The sequence below is a fragment of the Asparagus officinalis genome, chromosome 4, assembly GCF_001876935.1.
Source record: "Asparagus officinalis chromosome 4, Aspof.V1, whole genome shotgun sequence".
NCBI lineage: Eukaryota > Viridiplantae > Streptophyta > Magnoliopsida > Asparagales > Asparagaceae > Asparagus > Asparagus officinalis.
Genome location: NC_033797.1, coordinates 104,979,878 through 104,998,401, shown reverse-complemented (window position 1 = coordinate 104,998,401; position 18,524 = coordinate 104,979,878). Strand labels below are relative to the sequence as shown.

The window sequence follows — 18,524 nt, the reverse complement described above, 5'->3', positions numbered from 1 at the left end:
TGAGGAGAGAAAAACTTTTCATGGATAAAAATACCATTGATCCATTTGCATATTACGTTGTTATCCTATGCTAATTGATATAAATAATTAATTAATTGAGAAATTATGGTAAACATATTTTTATATATATCATATGTATGTGTTTTATTGCATGTGAAAATATTTAATAGATAAAAGATTAGAAATTCATAATTAAATGTTGTTTTTTATCTTTTAATTTAATTATCTATAGTAATTAGTAAGAGATAAAAAGTTGTTATCCTACCCTAATATTTTTAAATTAAGGGATAAGAAATTAATAATTAGGAATTAGTTTTTATCTTTAAATTTAATTATCTATAGTAATTATTGAAGAGATAAAAAGTTGTTATCTTACCCTAATATTTTCTAAATTACAGCATCATGATAAAAAGATAAGGATTTGATAACTATAAAAATTACCCAAGAAAATTTTAAATTTACAAAAAAAAACATAATAAACAAATCAAAGATACAAAGTATACACTGAAAATCTATAAATTTTAAATTTGTTTAAAGTACCCTATGAACTTAGAAAATGGCAAATAAAAAAACTCCATTAAAATTATAAAATTTTTTAGGCATTTTTTGTAGTTTCTTGATTTTGTAATGTTTGTAAATCTTTAAATATTTAGTGTGTATATGTAAATTTCAAATTTTAAGAAAGTAAATTGGTCCAGCTTAATTTCTTTTGTACCTTGCAACTGAATGGCTTCATACATGCTTGAAATACATAATGTAATACAAATATTGGATGTTAGTGAGAGTTTTGATGATAGTTGGGGTTTAATGTCAAACACCCAAACATATAAGGAATTTAGTGTCTCTTATCCATATAAATCATAACATACTCCTTTTAAAAGTATGAATCTGAGAAGAACTTTCTATGGACAAAAATACCCTTGATCCTTTTACATATTATCTTGTTATTCTATTCCAATTAATGTAAATAATTAATTAAATGGGAAATTATGGTAAACATATTTAACTGTATATCATATGTATGTGTTTCATTGCATGTGAAAATATTTAAGTGGTAAAAGATAAGAAATTCATAATTGAAAGTTGGTTTTTATCTTTAAATTTAATTATTTATGGTAATTAGTAAGAGATAAAAGTTATTATCCTATCATAGTATTTTTAAATTAGGGGACAAGAAATTGATAATTAAGAGTTATTTTTATCTTTAAATTTAATTATCTATAGTAATTAGTAAAATTTAGAAAAATACACAATAAAAAAATCAAAGATACAAAGTATACACTGGAAATGTACAAAATTTAAATTTGTGAAAAGTACCCAACGAACTGAGAAAATAGCAAAAGAACTCCTTGATTTTGTAATTCCTTGATTTTGTGATGTTTATAAATCTTGAAATATTAAGCGCGTATTTGTAAGTTTCAATTTTTAGGAAAGTAAAGTGGTCCAGCTTAATTTCTTTTGTACCTTGAAACTGAATGGCTTCATATATATTCAAAATACATAATGTAATACACATTGGACATTAGTGAGAGTTTTGATGATATTTGGGGTTTAGTGGCGAACACCCAAGCCTATTAGGAGTTTAGTGAAATTTATCCATATAAATTCTAATTTTTATAGAAAGCTATTATAATAAAAAGATATGCTATTACATTAAAAAAAACAAAATATTTGACTATGTGAAATGCACGTGCATCCCAGCTAGTCTCCTATAAACGTCTAAGAACCTTATCTCATTTTTAAAATTCTGTATGCAATTGGTACCTGAAAATAAAGGCTTGCGCTTGGTTATCTTCAAGAGTAAAACTGTGACCGTCGAGAACTAGAAGAAACGGAGTTAGCACGACAACTCCGCTTATGTTGCTTGTTTAATGCTTGCGAAGAACGCGCTGATCATTCTTCTTTAAGTGTTCCTGCCACCAGAAATATTTGAGAGAACTTTTAGAAAGTTTTTTTTTTTTTCAAAATTTTTATTTTTTACTTCTATTCTACTTCTCAGTGCCTTTAATGTACATCTAAAAACAGTGAACATGCTTTCAGTGTGTAACGTGATTGGTTAGTGACTACAATTTCGGAAGTCTGCGAAGAAAGAAATGGTATTCTCCAAGAAAGCCTTCATTGAGAGACAAAAAACAAAAATTCTGCGATGATACCAAAGGACCTCATCTCCATCTAGCTGCAATAAGTCGAAGGAACCATTTATGCACGTTCTCGACGATGTTAAGAGTGTATCGCCTGCATACTCAAAAGAACTACAACAAAGTGATTCAATATTATTATGCGTACAATGATATTTGTAATTTGTGAACTGTTCCAGATGATCATTTAGTTTACTATTCATCTAACACCAAACCCATCAAAGGTTTCTGAATATTCATGGACAAATGTACACTTCATGCCAGAATCTTCAAGAGCCTCAGCAGTAAGTTTACTCAGCACGAAATGAATCCTGATTCCGAAGCAAATACTACATCAGAGCGTAACACATATTTAATGTTCTTGGTAACAGCACGAGCTTCATGCAACATGCACTTGACCTTCGTACAAAATGACCAAATTTTGGTTAAATTTCGTTGGAGGAACAATATTGGGGCTCAATGACAAACAGATGGATATTATTGTAGTTAAGATGATAAGATGAAGATTCATACCTCAGCGACGACCCCCAGTCTTTGATCATAAAAGACGGTCTCTCCTCCACCTAGAGACTGCAAGCTCGAGTCCTGACTGTCCTTCTTTTTCCCTTTGAAGCTTGAAATTCCACTGAGATATATTAATAGAGTATACTGTGTTCTACGCCCTTCACCTAGATCTACACTCTCATCAATATGCCGACCAAACCACTGGCCCACATTATATCTGACGAGAGTACAATAAGTGAATAAGAATAAACAATGTAAATTTAGAATTTCAAACCGACATTATGCCTTGAATGACTATGGGCTTGAGTTCTTACAATTATTCAATATCCTCGACCAAATTAATATTAAATGATTACTAAAGCTGTTAAAGATAATGAATAAAAGGAACAGGAAATTGGTCATATAAAAGTATGTATGAGCATGATAGGTTAATCACCTATAGAATCGTATATTTGGATTCAGACCGACCGGAACTTTATTCGGAAGGTTGATATCTTCGAATATTCTTTTCAGACCCACTTGCCATATTCTTTCAGCAAGAACAGGGTCACTCACAGATATGCGGTCATTGTCCCGATAAGCTTCACCATAAGCTGGTCCACGACTCCCTTGATGGGTGAAGCCTAGTGTCTCCGTAACTTCAACAAAGCTCTTTGCTTCTATGGTAGTGAAGAAATTTGGTATCTGAAATTTTATCATGCAAAGATCAGAATGATACTTTTCACAAAATTAATCTCATAGCGTTGGTGTTTGTTAAGTGGTGTGTGGGTGGGTGGGTGAGGGTGTCTGTTTGAGCATGCGTGTGTGAGCATGTGCTTCTGTGTGCACTTGTGCATGTGTTATGTATGCATTTCTGGTGCTTATGTATAGAGAAATTAGTAGGTATTAGCCGCAGGAGGAAAATTCCTTGTAGCATTGTAAAAGTTCAACCTTGCTTCCTATTTGCATCGTTTGAGTTCCACCTACTGTCTTCATGCATTAAACAAAAAATTATGTGCATATCATGAGGTTAGCCCTGGATCTAGGAGTTAGAAATGTTTCTTTATTAACAAATAATTAATCTGTATCTGTATCTGTTTGAGGCAAGCTAAACCCTCATGATACGTGCATAATGTTTTTGTGCAAGTGTACCATTAGACATGAAAATCAATTTAGTATTTCAGTGGGATCCAATCTAATGGAGACAACTAGAGGAGAAAGGTTGAATTTTGCTAGGATAGGAGGATTTTCTTCTACATTGTTGATGCCATCAACCACTCTCTAAATGTATTCAAAACTTATTGATACTATTTTGGTGTTGTCTTTCAATAATTACACTTTTATATATTATGTTCCTAACAAACATATATAATATTGTTAGAATATAGAAATATAACCCTTAATCCTCACCAAAATTTCGGAGGTTTGCTGTAATGGTTGGGTCATTTAAGATGGAATTTGCTCCAGATGTGCCTAAAAACGTCCAACAACTTTCGGAGATTAATATTATAAAGGGGTTTTTGCCTATTAACATAAAATTTTACCCCCACTTATTTTTAAGGCCACTGAGTTCCCAAAACACCGTTAAAACCCAAAACACGAAGTTCTGCTATTTTTAAACCCAAGTATCTACAACATATATGTATTCATACGGTATGTACACACAAAATATTAAAATACCCAGAATGCACTCTTCTTCATCCTTTATAATTATTTTTTGATGATTTCCTCCGTAATAACCAATACCACTTAATTATGTTAGTCATTGCGGTACTCTGCAAAACCCCCCTTTCAAGGTTATTGTGTGTTAGGGTATTCATACAGTATGTACACACAAAATATTAAAATACCCAGAATGCGCTCTTCTTCGTCCTTTATAATTAGTTTTTGATGATTTCTTCCGTAATAACCAATACCACTTAATTATGTTAGTCGTTGCGGTACTCTGCAAAACCCCCCTTTCAAGATTGTTGTGTGTTAGGGTCAACTTCGAGCAATGCTAATGGAGAGTCCGTAGGGTACAGAGATAGATCATGTGGGGGAGAATATTTGGCGAAGGGTCATGATTTTGTTTTAGCACACATGGTATTTGATTAAATGTATGATGAACATATGGTTTCTTAGACTAGTCTTAATTATGCACATTGGTTTTTGCACAGTGTGTTTGATAGAAATGTGTGCGAGGCATGTTATGTTGAGGATGATCAACTACCGAGAGTCTTTTCATTAGAATCAACTTTGTTGGATGGACTAGTGATTGTCATTGTTTATTCTGAGAGATTTGAAGCTACTGTTGATCGAAAAGAAAAAAATGTCACACCTATTAGAAAAAAGTAAATTGGCGCTAGTGGTGTATGCTCGAATTAGAAAAGTGAATGAAAGATGGTTGTGTATGGACGAGAGATTTAAAGTCCCTGTTCAATTTTCATGTTGTATATGATTCATGTTGCATCAAAAATTCTTGGACGTGATCTAATTGTGTATGGTTGTGCAATAGAGATCGTTGTGTATAATAAATATTTTAGTTACAACTATTAGAAAAGGACAAAACATATAACGTTCTAATTTTGAATGTCAAAGTATAACGTTTTATGGCAAAGTATAGCTCCTTTCTTCAAAGTATAACTCTTAATAGCAGTTTTATAGCTCTTTTTTAACAATGTATAGCTCTTTATGAGTTTTCTCACTTCAAGAAAGAAATCAAATATTTGAATGGTATTTGCAAGGAAATATTTGCAGAAAATAAAAATATATAATATTTGTTCAGATATAATTATAAGAAGAATATAGAAACTTAGAATATCATTATTTTGAATTTTCAAAGTCTACCTCTTTACAACATATTGTCGGTCTTTCCAAACAAAAGATAGCTATTTTATTCATCGTGTACTATATAACAATTTTATAGCTCTGTATGAATAAAGTATAGCTTTTTATATGTTCTGTCATTTCAATAATGAAATTAAACATTTGCACTGTGTTTGAAAAGAAATGTTTGAGGACAATAACTGAAAAGTAGCATGTGTTTAGATCCAAACATAAGAAAAATATAGAAGTTTATAATCTCCTAATTTTGGCTAATCAAAGTATAGCTCTTTACCACATATTATAGCCCTTTATGAACAAAGTATAACTCTTTTATTCAAATTATAGCTCCTTATAGCAGTTCTATATCTATTTCTAAACAAAATATAGCTCTTTATGAGCTCTGTTAATTCAAAAAACAAAGTTCAATATATGGGCTCTATTTGAGAGGAAATATTTGAGGATAAATAAACAAAAACATAATACATGGTTAGAGTAACTATAAAAAAAATAGAAGCTTAAAAGCCCTAATTTTCTCACAAAAATATAGCTTTTTTGTTCAAAGCGTAGCTCCTTGTAGAAAATTTATAGCTATTTCCGAACAAAGTATAATTTTTTATGAGATCTGCTACTTCATAAAAGAAGTCAAATGTTTGGACTATATTTGCACAATAATGTTTGAAGATGGAAGGAACGGTAGAAGGGGTCGATTTTAAGTGGCATGGTACTTAGCTGGAAATGAGTTTTGATGCTTGATTAAAATTGGAAAGGATGTTCTGTTTGTTCAGTCATTTTGTCGAACATATTGTGGATGCTAGCTGAAAAATATCATAGTCTTGGAGGGAGGCAGGGAGGGAGGGAGTGGGTTGAATAGTAGGAAAAACGATGTCTGAGAGTGAGGGGGAGCCCCAATGTGATGATAGGTTGAAGGGGAAATGGAAACATCTAGCAGGTGTTGATTTTGGGTGTTGGGTTTAGAAAGAGAAAGGAGATGAGGGTATATTTGAGATTTTAATCTTTTTTAAAGTATACATCATACAAATACACAAAATACACATATTTGGGTTTAAAAATAAGTCATCAAAGTATTTTAGGTTTAAGGGTGTTTCTTTGGAAGTAGTTGTGTTTAAAAATAAAGAGGTGTAATACTTGGGTTTAAGGACAAAAACCCCTATTATAAAATTAGCACCTGTTAGAAAAGCTAACATGTGTTGAGGACGTCCAATATAATATATGTTCAATAATGACATGATTTCAGTTATAAGTTTCTCTACAACATAGCTGGGAGAGGTAGGGGTGGGTGGTGGTGGCTAGGGTGGGTGGCAGGGGGGCGGAAGTTGACCATCCTGATAAGAGCTTATCATTCTTGAATTTCAATAAATCCGACATCACTCCTTATGGTCATTCAGAAACTTACAGTCCACCTCCATAACTCACAATACTTAATAGTCTTAGTTATAACAAAATGTGTCCAAGTACGCCTAAAGAAAATGTCAATACTTTTAGCCATTTTGAGTACCTTTTATTTTAAGAGTGTAGTTGGTCAATTTTGTTCATGGTAGAATCTTTTTCACACCTCTTCATTTCTTACTGAAAATCTATCCTTACTAAAAATCTAACTTATTTCGGTAGCTCTACTATGCATCTCACCTTAGTGTTTAACTCCCTACTAAAAGTTAGCTCACTTGAGCTTTTGGTTCCTTACTAGAAGTTTAGCTTCACCAGATGTACCTGGGAAATTATTGATCAACCTCAAGACAGGTACTGGGTTTGAAAGCCTCATCAAATTGTGAATTGATGATTTAGCTTCACTAGATCCACCAAGGCTTTTATTTTCATGTACACTTAGGTCATGATTCATAATTGCATCTAGTTAATCAGGAACAGCAGAACCTCTGCAGAATGAGAAGAGTTCCTTGCACAGCCTGTAGTTTACAACTCTTTAATAGAGATCAGCCAAAGGGAATCTATATTTGATGTCATGCTTGATGCCAATACGGCATATGTGAAATTTCCTTGAGCTCTTTATTTGTTCGATTGCAATCTTAACAACTAATGATCATGACCAGGTTTCAGATATCTTTCAGAGAAAAGAAGTCCACGAGAAAAAGAGTCCATGTTATACCTAATAAACCCAATTCAATGTATGAGCTCCTTAGCAAAGCGAACAGAAAGTCAAATTAGAAAATCAAATTGACAAGAAATGGGAAGTCAAATGTACAACAATACATAGGCATTGTAAGATGTAAACTGTAACTTACATAGGATAAAAGCAGGATATTGATCCAATTTGTTATAGAGTATGGTCATTAACTCGGCAAAAAAAACCAAGCTGCAGAATTTTACGATGACTTAGGACACTAATAAGTAAACCACCAAATTGCTAGTGTACACTCATCATGGAAGCAAATAGTATCAATGAATTTAAAAAATTCATAAATACTATCTATTATAAATGTGAATCAGAAGTTTCTCCAAACGAGCCAAGGAGCAGTAGTATGAACATTTCCTTCTGAGATAATTTAATAGCATGATCATATGGCTCACATCCATTTTGAATAATTTAAGAATATATTATGGAGATTTATAATGTTATAGTTATATTAGGAATAACATATTAGGAGTATAAATTAGAGATTTGGTGATTGAGAGATATTAGGAATGTAACTCAGAGTATAATTGTGATTACGTAATAGTGTTTAATCCCACATTGACTACACAATAAATTTCTTGTTATTGTATCCCAATATAAAGGGAGTAGTTATAGATTTTGAAATATGAATGAGATTGTTTAACATGGTATCACAGCCATGCAAATCCTAGCCTTTACAAAACCCAAGATCCTCACAAACCTTAGCCCCCAAATTTCTCACCATCAAACTACTCTATCTGCCTTACCACCTCCTTTCTTTTCTACGATCGGTTACCACGAATAGGGTGCGATGACGGTTTATCATGAACATGGTGCAGTGGTTGTTCCAATGAACAGGACGCAATAACTGTTCACCATCAACAGGGCTCAGATTTTTATCCGTCTTGCTTTCGATGACCTTATTGATGATCAGGATTGTTATTATTAGTAACAACAGTCCTCCTTGATATATATGCTCTTGTCACCGCCTGTGTCGCCTAGATTTCCCTCCTTTCACCGCCTACTTAACTTATGGACACCACTGCCACCACCGATTGTATTCTAGAAACTTTGACCACCGATAAAGAGTTTATTTGGTTGATCCGTGAAAATGATCGTTTGTTTAGTTAATTCGAGAAAAGGATCGTTTGTTTAGTTGATCCATGAAGAGAATTATTTGTTTCGTTTGGTTGGTTGATCCGTGAAGAGAATTGTTTGTTTCGTTTGTTTGGTTGATCCATGAAGAGGATCGTTTGTTTGGTGGATCCCTGGAGAGGATCGTTTGCTTAGTAGGTCCCTGACAAGCATTGTTTGTTTAGTAGTTCTCTCTGGTGAAGAAGATCAATGTATCTCATTTAGTGATTTGGGTTGAGGTTGTTCATGGTGGAAGATATTCAAGTAGAAGACTAGAAGATGAAGACAACTACAATGAGAACGGTTACGCATAATATTTTAGCCTTTTAAGTCATGTCACAAATTGGAGTGAGTACATATTATTTGTAACAAGTCAGACATGTATAATATACATCATAGTTACATAGTTCGCAATACGTAGCGGGTCGTCGTACGAATTCGGGTATGCAACTCAAGACTTAAATTTTGGATTCGACAGGGGGTAGCTTTCTTCGATACGCAAGTTCGATATAGGATATGATATAATTTTTTTGGTACACTTATCATTTTACAATGTGTATAGTAGAAAATTAGAAACTGAAAAACTAATTATGCATTTCAATATTTTTTCATACAAAATACTTCAATACTTCACTTTTATAGTTTCTGAATACATAAAATTTAATATATTAAATATTAGACAACCTCTTAATAATTTTTTTCTATTTTGCAACTTTCTTCCCCTTAACATTAAGTGCATCTTCTGCTAATTTCGAGTCCAAACAATTCCATTTAAGCTCCTCCAACTTACTTGAAGAGTCCTCTGAGTTATCATTATTGGGATCTATATCTCATTCTTTATATGGAACAACTTTGTAATTCTCACAAAATCGTGACAAAAAGCGAATGTTTGAATAGTGAATATCAACTTATCCGCCCTTCCACTGTTCAATCTATTTCTTTCACACTACGTGTGTAGGTATAAATACTCCAATTTCTCTCAGCTGAAAAGCTACTAATAGGTCGAGACAAAATCTTCTTAGCAACATCAGTTAAAGAAATAGTGATCTATCTAGAATTAGTTATTAACTTTTAATAACTTCCACTTACTGAAAGAATACTTTCAATAATATTATCGAAATATATAAAAAATCCAAGCGCAAGTGCATGAAAACAGACTTGTAAATCAACTTTGGTCCCATCATACTTAGTAAGAAGTACGCTAATTTTGGGGAACCAATTCGTGTATCGGAAGTAAATCAGTTCGTAAATGTACCGGAACCGGTTCACATTAACTATTTGACAGTCGAGGGGGGTCCAGGGAATCGCGCAATTATGATATACATGCTCCATCTTAAGGGAGGTGTTAAGGAATATATTATGACAATCTATAATGTTACAGTCATATTAGGAATAATTTGTTAGGAGTATAAATTAGAGATTTTATGATCAAGAGGTATTAGGAATTTAACTAAGAGAATAATTATGAATAGGTAATTGTGTTCAGTCCCACATTGACCATATAATATACTTCTTGTTGTTGTATCCCTATATAAAAGGAGTAGCGGTAGCTTTTAAAATATGAATGAGAATTTATAATATTTTATTGTTTAACAAGGAACATAACATATCAATGGAAAAGGGCAAGATCTTCCATGGTTGTTTATCAAATTCAAAATTGCTTCCCTGATCCATTACCCTATTTCTGCTATTTTCATAATTCAATAAGATAATGGGTTACTGGAAGAAATCGGTATCATCCTTCCAAGGTCCGGATTCAAGAATTCACTCCAGTAACAGTTTGATCTGTTAGATCTAAATAAAAACTTGAGATCTAAAACCATAAAGCCATTGATTAATTCGAAAAGATTAACAATAATCAAAAGAGCGAAAGCTTATACCTGAATCCATAGATGAACCTGAGATGGGTTTTGGATCTTCTAACCTTAGGGTTTCTCTATAGCCGAATTTCTCTCTCTAGGTGGGGGTGAAGAGAATTAGAGAATATAACCCTAGGTTAGGGACCATAACCCCTAATTTATAGATGTTGTACTTTTGTAATTTGGCCCCTCAACAAATCACAATTACAACCTGGTATCTGCACATATAACCCCATGACTTATTTAAATACCCATTAACCCAACTTGATTGATCACTTTAGTGGGTTATCCTGAAAGATAGCAATACACATTGATTAATTATATGTGCCCACAAATAGATTTATTAGATTAAATCCAACAATCTCCCACTTGGGCACCATATAATTCCTTAAATTGTGTATAACCTTATGAGCTCAAAAAATTGCTATCACTGAAAAGGTATTTCCGAACAATCTCGTCCATTGACTATATCAATATAGGATCAAAGCGGCCTTCGTCACATTTATCGTGACTCGACCCATCAATGATCACATATACCAATACAATCAAACGACATAGATCAATCATGGATGTGCAGCATGAAAATTACATGCAATGTGATCAGTACATGTCTATTTTCAACTGGTCCTCCTTAGTGAGGTCAAAACCAAACATAATGTAACAGAGTGTCTTAACTGAATACTTTATTCTGATCAGACAATACAACCAAATATAAAGCACCGTAATTACAAACTCCCACTAAAACATAATATCCTCAAATAATACCACACCCATATGAGCAGTATGCTCATGAAAGACCTTGGGTGGCAATCCCTTAGTAAGAAGATCAACTATCATGGAGTTTGTCCCAATGTGCTCTATGGATATCTGTCTACTCTGTACCTTTTTTTTTACAACCAGGAACTTAATATCAATATGTTTTGACTTAGTTGAGCTCCTGTTGTTATTGGAATACATTACTGCAGATTTATTGTCACAATATAACATTAGTGGTCTTTCAATATTTTCCAAAATGCGCAGTCCCGTGATAAAATTTCGCAGCCATATTCCCTGATTGGATGCCTCATAGCAAGCTACAAATTCTGCTGCCATAGTGGAGGAAGCTACTAGTGTTTGTTTGACACTTTTCCATGATATAGCTCCTCCTGCTAACATATAAATGTAGCCTGATGTAGACTTCCTGCTATCTTGGCATCCAGCAAAATCAGAGTCCGAATACCCAATGACCTCTAATTTCTCTGATTTTCTGTATGTGAGCATGTAATATTTTGTTTTCTGAAGATACCTCATAACCCTTTTGACTGCTATCCAATGATCCATACCAGGGTTGCTTAAGTATCTGCCTAACATCCCGACAATGTACGCAATATCCGGACGCGTACATACCTGAGCATACATTAGACTTCCTACAGCCGAAGCATAAGGAATCTTCTGCATTTCCTGAATTTCAATGTTACCTTTAGGGCACTGATTAAGACTAAACGTGTCTCCTTTAGCAACAGAGGTGTCACCTGGTCTGCAATCTTACATGCCAAACCTTTTAAGTACCTTATCGATATAGCTCTTTTGTGATAATCCAAGAATACCCCGAGAGTGATCTCGATGTATCTGGATCTCTAATATAAAAGAGGCGTCCCCAAGATCTTTCATCTCAAAATTCTTTGATAGAAATCTCTTGGTTTCGTGCAACATGCCTATATCATTAGTGGCAAGCAAGATGTCATCCACATACAGAACCAGAAAAATATACTTACTCCCACTGAACTTGTGATATACACAGTCATCAACAATGTTCATCTCAAAACCGAACGAGATAATTATTTGTTGAAACTTATGATACCATTGACGAGGAGCTTGCTTGAGTCCATAGATAGATTTTCTTAATTTGCAGACCATATTCTTTGGGTCTCCTAACACAAAGTTTTCTGGTTGCACCATATAGATCATCTCATCAATGTCGACCATATTCTTTGGGTCTCCTAACACAAAGTTTTCTGGTTGCACCATATAGATCATCTCATCAATGTCGTCATTGAGAAATGCAGTCTTAACATCCATCTAATGTAACTCAAGATCATAATGAGCAACAAGTGCCATGATTGTTCTGAAAGAGTCTTTTGATGAAACCGGAGAAAAAGTCTCTGTATAATCAATGTCTTCCTTTTGAGTATAGCCTTTAGCCACAAGACGTGCCTTATACCTCTCCACATTACCATTTGCATCCCGCTTGGTTTTAAAAATCCATTTACAACTAATTGGTTTTGCACCTTCTGGTAACGAGACAAGTTTTCAAACCTTATTGTCTTGCATAGACTTGTACTCTTCATGCATGGCATCAATCCACTGTTGAGAGTTAGAACTTTTCATGGCCTGAAGGAAGTTGATTGGATCATCTTCTAACATTCCACTACTTTCCTCATGTTCTTGGAGAAATACAATATAATCATCCGGAATAGCATTTCTCCTTTCTCTCGTGGATCTCCTTAATGGCACTGGTTCTTGAGGTTGTTGAGTTTGTTCTTCTGGAACAGGGAGTTGTTCAACATTATCATCTTGAGGTTCCGGATTTACTTCTTGAGCAACAACAGGTATAGGAACCTGAATATTGTCAAAAGTAACTGTATGGATTGGATCTGAAGCCAATTCCTCCTCAAAACTAATGTCTCTAACCTTATTTCTCCCCCCAAACTCAACATCCTCAAAGAATGTTGATGTTCCCATCTCAAAAATGTTCCTTAGTGTGGGATCATAAAACTTATAGCCCCTAGAACGTTTAGAGTACCCAATAAAGTAGCTGCTAACTGTTTTGGAGTCCAATTTCTTTTCATTTGGCCTATAAGGCCTTGCCTCAGCTGGACATCCCCAAATATGTAAATGCTTTAAACTGGGTTTTCGACCAGTCCAAAGCTCATAAGATGTTTTAGCAACTTCTTTACTTGGTACTCTGTTCAGAATGTAAGCTGCTGTCTTAAGTGCTTCTCCCCAGAGTGACTCTGGTAAAAAAAAATGAGCAATCATACTTCTTACCATATCCTTAAGAGTCCTATTTCGTCTTTCAGCTACACCATTCATGCTAGGTGAACCCGGCATGGTGTACTGTGGGACGATACCGTATTCCTCTAGGTATCTAGCAAATGGTCATGGACGTTGTTCACCTGAACCATCATATCTACCGTAGTACTCACCACCACGATCAGATCTAACGGTTTTAATTATTCTGTTGAGTTGATTCTCAACTTCAGTTTTATAGGCTTTGAACATGTCCAGAGACTCAGATTTTTCATGAATAAGATATAGGTACCCATAACGTGAGTAATCGTCTATGAATGATATAAAATATTATTGACCATTCCAGGATTCCGTAAGGAATGGCCCACAAATATCCGTATGTATCAATTCTAAGACATCCGAAGATCTGTTGGCACCTAATCTCTTCACTTTGGTCTGTTTTTCCTTGATACATTCAACACATACGTCGAAGTCCGAATGCCATCAGACACAAGACGCTCAACTCTACCTTTTGAGATATGACCCAAGCGCTTATGTCATAATATCCCCGAATTTTCCTTATTTAATTTACGTTTAGTACCATGTGATTCCACATGCAAGGATTCATTATAAGAAGCAATTGTATCGAGCAAATATAGGTTGTCATAAGTACTTAAGTAACCGGTTCCCATAACATTTGAATTAAAAGATAAACTGAATTGACTGTTTCCAAATGAACAAGAATAACCTGATTTGTCCAATACAGAAACAGAAATTAAATTCCGTCTAAAAGACGGTACTACAAAAATATCTTTCAAATCCAAATAAGAACCAGTTCCTAACAACAACCTAAAGTGCCCAATTGCTTCCACATCTACCGATTGTCCGTCGCCCACAAAGATGTGTCTTTCAACATCACTTGGCTTTCGGTAGCTCAGGCAACCCTGCATAGAAACACTTATGTGAGTAGTAGCATCAGAGTCTAACCACCAAGTGTTTCTAGGTACTGAAGCTAAATTAACCTCAGAACAGACCAAAGTAAGGAACGTATCCTTATTATCACGCCAGACGTGATATTTTGTACAGTCCTTCTTTACATGTCCAGGCTTCTTACAGAAAAAACAACACTGATTATCCTTATGTTGTTTCTTCTCAAATGGACCCTTAGCAGCTTCCTTATCATTCTTTTTTTTCTTGCCCTTATCCTTAGAGGCATAGGCCAAATGAGCACTTTCTGTCTTATCTTGCTTCAACCTGTCTTCTTTTTGCACACAGTATGAAATAAGCTCATTTAGAGTCCATTTCTCCTTTTGGCAGTTATAACTGACATTAAACTGATTAAATTATGCAGGAATAGACAACAAAACCAGATGCACTAATAACTCATCACAAAGATCGAGTTTTAGTGCCTTAAGCTTTGAAGCAATATGAGACATTTCCATAATGTAATAACTCATCACAAAGATCGAGTTTTAGTGCCTTAAGCTTTGAAGCAATATGAGACATTTCCATAATGTACTCCCTGATATTTCCTTTGCCCTTATACTTCATTGAAATCAAGCGAGCTAAAAGCGTGCTTGTTTCTACCTTACCGTTTTTAGCAAAACGCTTCTCAATTTCGACAAGAAAATCTTTAGCCTAATCCCTTCGGATTCTATGCCCCTGAAGGCTTCCGGAACGCCGCGCTTAATGATCATAAGACTCATGCGATTTGAACGCTCTCACTTCTCATGCTTCTTCTTTGCATCAGGAGTGTTTTCCGCATTGAGAGGTTGGGGTTGTTCAGTTCTTAATGCATAGTCAAGATCCATGCAGCCAAGAACAATTAATATGTTCTCTTTCCAAACCTTGAAGTTTGTCCCATTTAGCATGGGAATTGAGTTGATGTTAGCAGAAATTGTTGCAGCAGATGCATTAGCTGAAATAAAACAAAAGAATGCTCACATCAATAACCATAATCAATAAAATTCAAATAATGACAATCCCCATCCAAGATACCGGCACAACATTAATATCAAGTCTTTGGACAGTAATATTAACTTGTAAGTGATACCTTGTTGCAATGATCAAACATTGACAATAACTCATGTCAAATAATGAAACTATCTTTGGATCGATTCATTATTCACATGTAAACCTTATAATTGTCACACGCTTATCATCGCAGATGTGTATACAGTCTAAATAAATATTAACCTTCCTTTGGGCCGATTAAATATTTACACGAAAGCATACACACAAACATCTCACATTCCTCATGAACAATCTACACAAGAGAGGTTACTTTGGCAACTTCTTGTTTCAATTAATCAATTGGAGTGAGAGACAACCTTAATACCTTAGTGTCATAATATTTGAATTAAATAATTGATTAAAAACCGAATTAGATTTAAATTAAAAAATTTAAATCAACTGAATTTCCAAAAACTTAATTGGGGTCTCACAGCTTAATTAGGGCCCATAACTTAATTGAATAAATTAAGTATACCAAAGTGGACCCATGAAAAGCCGAGCTGAGTTGAGCGCGAGGCTCACATGAGAACGAACGCGAAGTTCGTTTAAATTGAGCTTAACGCTCACCTGAATTGAGCGCGAGACTCACCTTAGAACGAACGCGAAGTTCGTTGAGCGCGAGGCTCACTTGATAACGAACGCGAAGTTCGTTTGAACGCGAAGTTCGGTTAAAATTGAACGAACGCGAGGTTCGTTTGAGGTAACCACCTCCTTAATTTTTGCCACGATTAATCGCACGAACCCTTAGGGTTTCAAACTGAAACCACCGCCATTAAATCAAAAACAGATCCAGAATCGAAAAACTGAGTTTTCTTGATCCAGATCCAAGAAAAAAATCGAAGAAAAATCCAAAAATTATTGTTCACCAGCTACTTTTTAGTCACTGTTCATCCGAAAAAAAAGACTTTACTATTCATCCGAAAAAAAAGACTTCACTGATCATACGAAAAATTTTCAACAGCCGTTACTGTTCATCCGAACATTACTGTTCATCCGAGAACAGATCTTAATCCAAAAACCAGAGATTTAAGATCAAAAAACCCAATTTTAAAACTTAAATCCCTAAGAATTAATCAATGTGGCTCTGATACCACTTGTTAGATCTAAATAAAAACTTGAGATCTAAAACCATAAAGCCATTGATTAATTCGAAAAGATTAACAATAATCAAAAGAGCGGAAGCTTATACCTGAATCCATAGATGAACCTGAGATGGGTATTGGATCTTCTAACCTTAGGGTTTCTCTATAGCCGAATTTCTCTCTCTAGGTGGGGGTGAAGAGAATTAGAGAATGTAACCCTAGGTTAGGAACCATAACCCCTTATTTATAGATGTTGTACTTTTGTAATTTGGTCCCTCAACAAATCACAATTACAACCTGGTATCTGCACATATAACCCCATGACTTATTTAAATACCCATTAACCCAACTTGATTGATCACTTTAGTGGGTTATCCTGAAAGATAGCAATACACATTGATTAATCATATGTGCCCACAAATAGATTTATTAGATTAAATCCAACATGATCAAGTACTAAATCCAAGATCACCGTTAAAGAATTACATGATCTTACGTTTGAAAAGTACAGGACAGCAAAGTATTAAGAGGATATAAGCATCATGGAGCTTAGGATGATAAACCACAACGTTGCTAAACCGGTAGGCTGCCCCAATTAAAACTCAATAATTTTCAAGTTCAAGGAACAGATCGTTCGGTCAAAGAAAAAGCAATGATACATAAGATTTTTTTTTCCAGTAATTAGCATGAGAAGATTAAGAAACGCAAGCATTTCAACAGAAAACATGTTTTTGATTTCTAGTAACCTCTCAGTCTAAAATTAGACTCTTCCCTCTTACCAATCACATCTCAAATTAAACTAAATAAGTCTCTTGAAAATTAAGCTAATGCTTACAATCACGAAAGACCCAGTTAGAAAAACACATGAATCAAGAGAGGGGAGGGTTAATGGAGAACTTGGTAGAAAGAAAAGAAAAGAAAAGAAAAGAACGTAGCAGAACAGAAGGTACCGTGAAGAGATGAGTGCCCTTAAGGCGATTGATCTGAAGATCCTTCTTGGGTTTGATGACAGGCCATTCCAATTTAACCTCTATCGCTTTTCCACTTGCTTTCTTCTTCTTTCTGCTGTTATTTTTTCCCAATTCCTCTTCGTTTCTTTTGGGCGTCGCCATTTCCTACCCCTTTCCCTTGTTCGAGCTTAAAAATAAAAGAGGCGTATTATTAGGACCCCCCTCGCAGCCAGAGCTCTAGCGAGATGCCACCTCGCAGCCAGAGCTCTAGTGCTAAAGGTTTTTTTTTTTTTTTTTTTGAGATTAATTTGTTTAATTNTTAATGTGTATACATGTCATAGGAGGGGATTTTCTCCTTGTCGCCTATGTGGCACAATCCTCATCATCCTTATAAATTAGGCACAAATCTTCACTAACTCACGCTCTCTTTTACTTTATGAGGATGGCGAAGGCTGTGCCACATAGCCGTCAATAAGGAAATCCCCACCTATGACAAGGATACTCATTAATCTCTTTTTTTTTGTCAGATATCGGTCGATTACTTCCGCACTAATTGAATATTAGTCCCTCAAATCTTGGGGATTGCAAATTTTTCCCTCGTATCCTAAACTGTTGATGTAGAGTAGTGATGAGTGATGACAAACTATTTCTTGCACGCATAGTAATTCTGATGTTTGAAGAATATGAAGTGATGAGTTTGGAAAAGGTTACTTTGTTGCTAACATAGTGAAATGCGAATACAATAACAAATAGCAGAAACTTCAAGAATAGAAGAAAGATGATAAAACTAATTTAAGATCGATGAAGAAAAACGGCCTTCGCTTTAAAAAGAATGTAATACTCACACTGATTAAACAACAATAACATTATACAATGGCTTTTAGTTAATTAAGTATTTTCTTTAAATTCCTATCTTCAACTTTTATTAACTCTAGCTTTGA

The 18,524-nt window shown here is 34.5% G+C and overlaps 1 protein-coding gene across 1 annotated transcript; it reads right to left on the bottom strand.

The window, feature by feature from the left end:
* On the bottom strand, positions 2,148–17,855 carry LOC109837927. The gene is made up of 4 exons (XM_020406309.1): positions 17,584–17,855; positions 3,079–3,326; positions 2,652–2,859; positions 2,148–2,537 (listed from the first exon to the last, which is right to left on the bottom strand). The coding sequence occupies exons 1-4, from the start codon at positions 17,743–17,745 to the stop codon at positions 2,433–2,435; spliced, it is 723 nt and encodes a 240-aa protein (XP_020261898.1). The 5' UTR covers positions 17,746–17,855; the 3' UTR covers positions 2,148–2,432.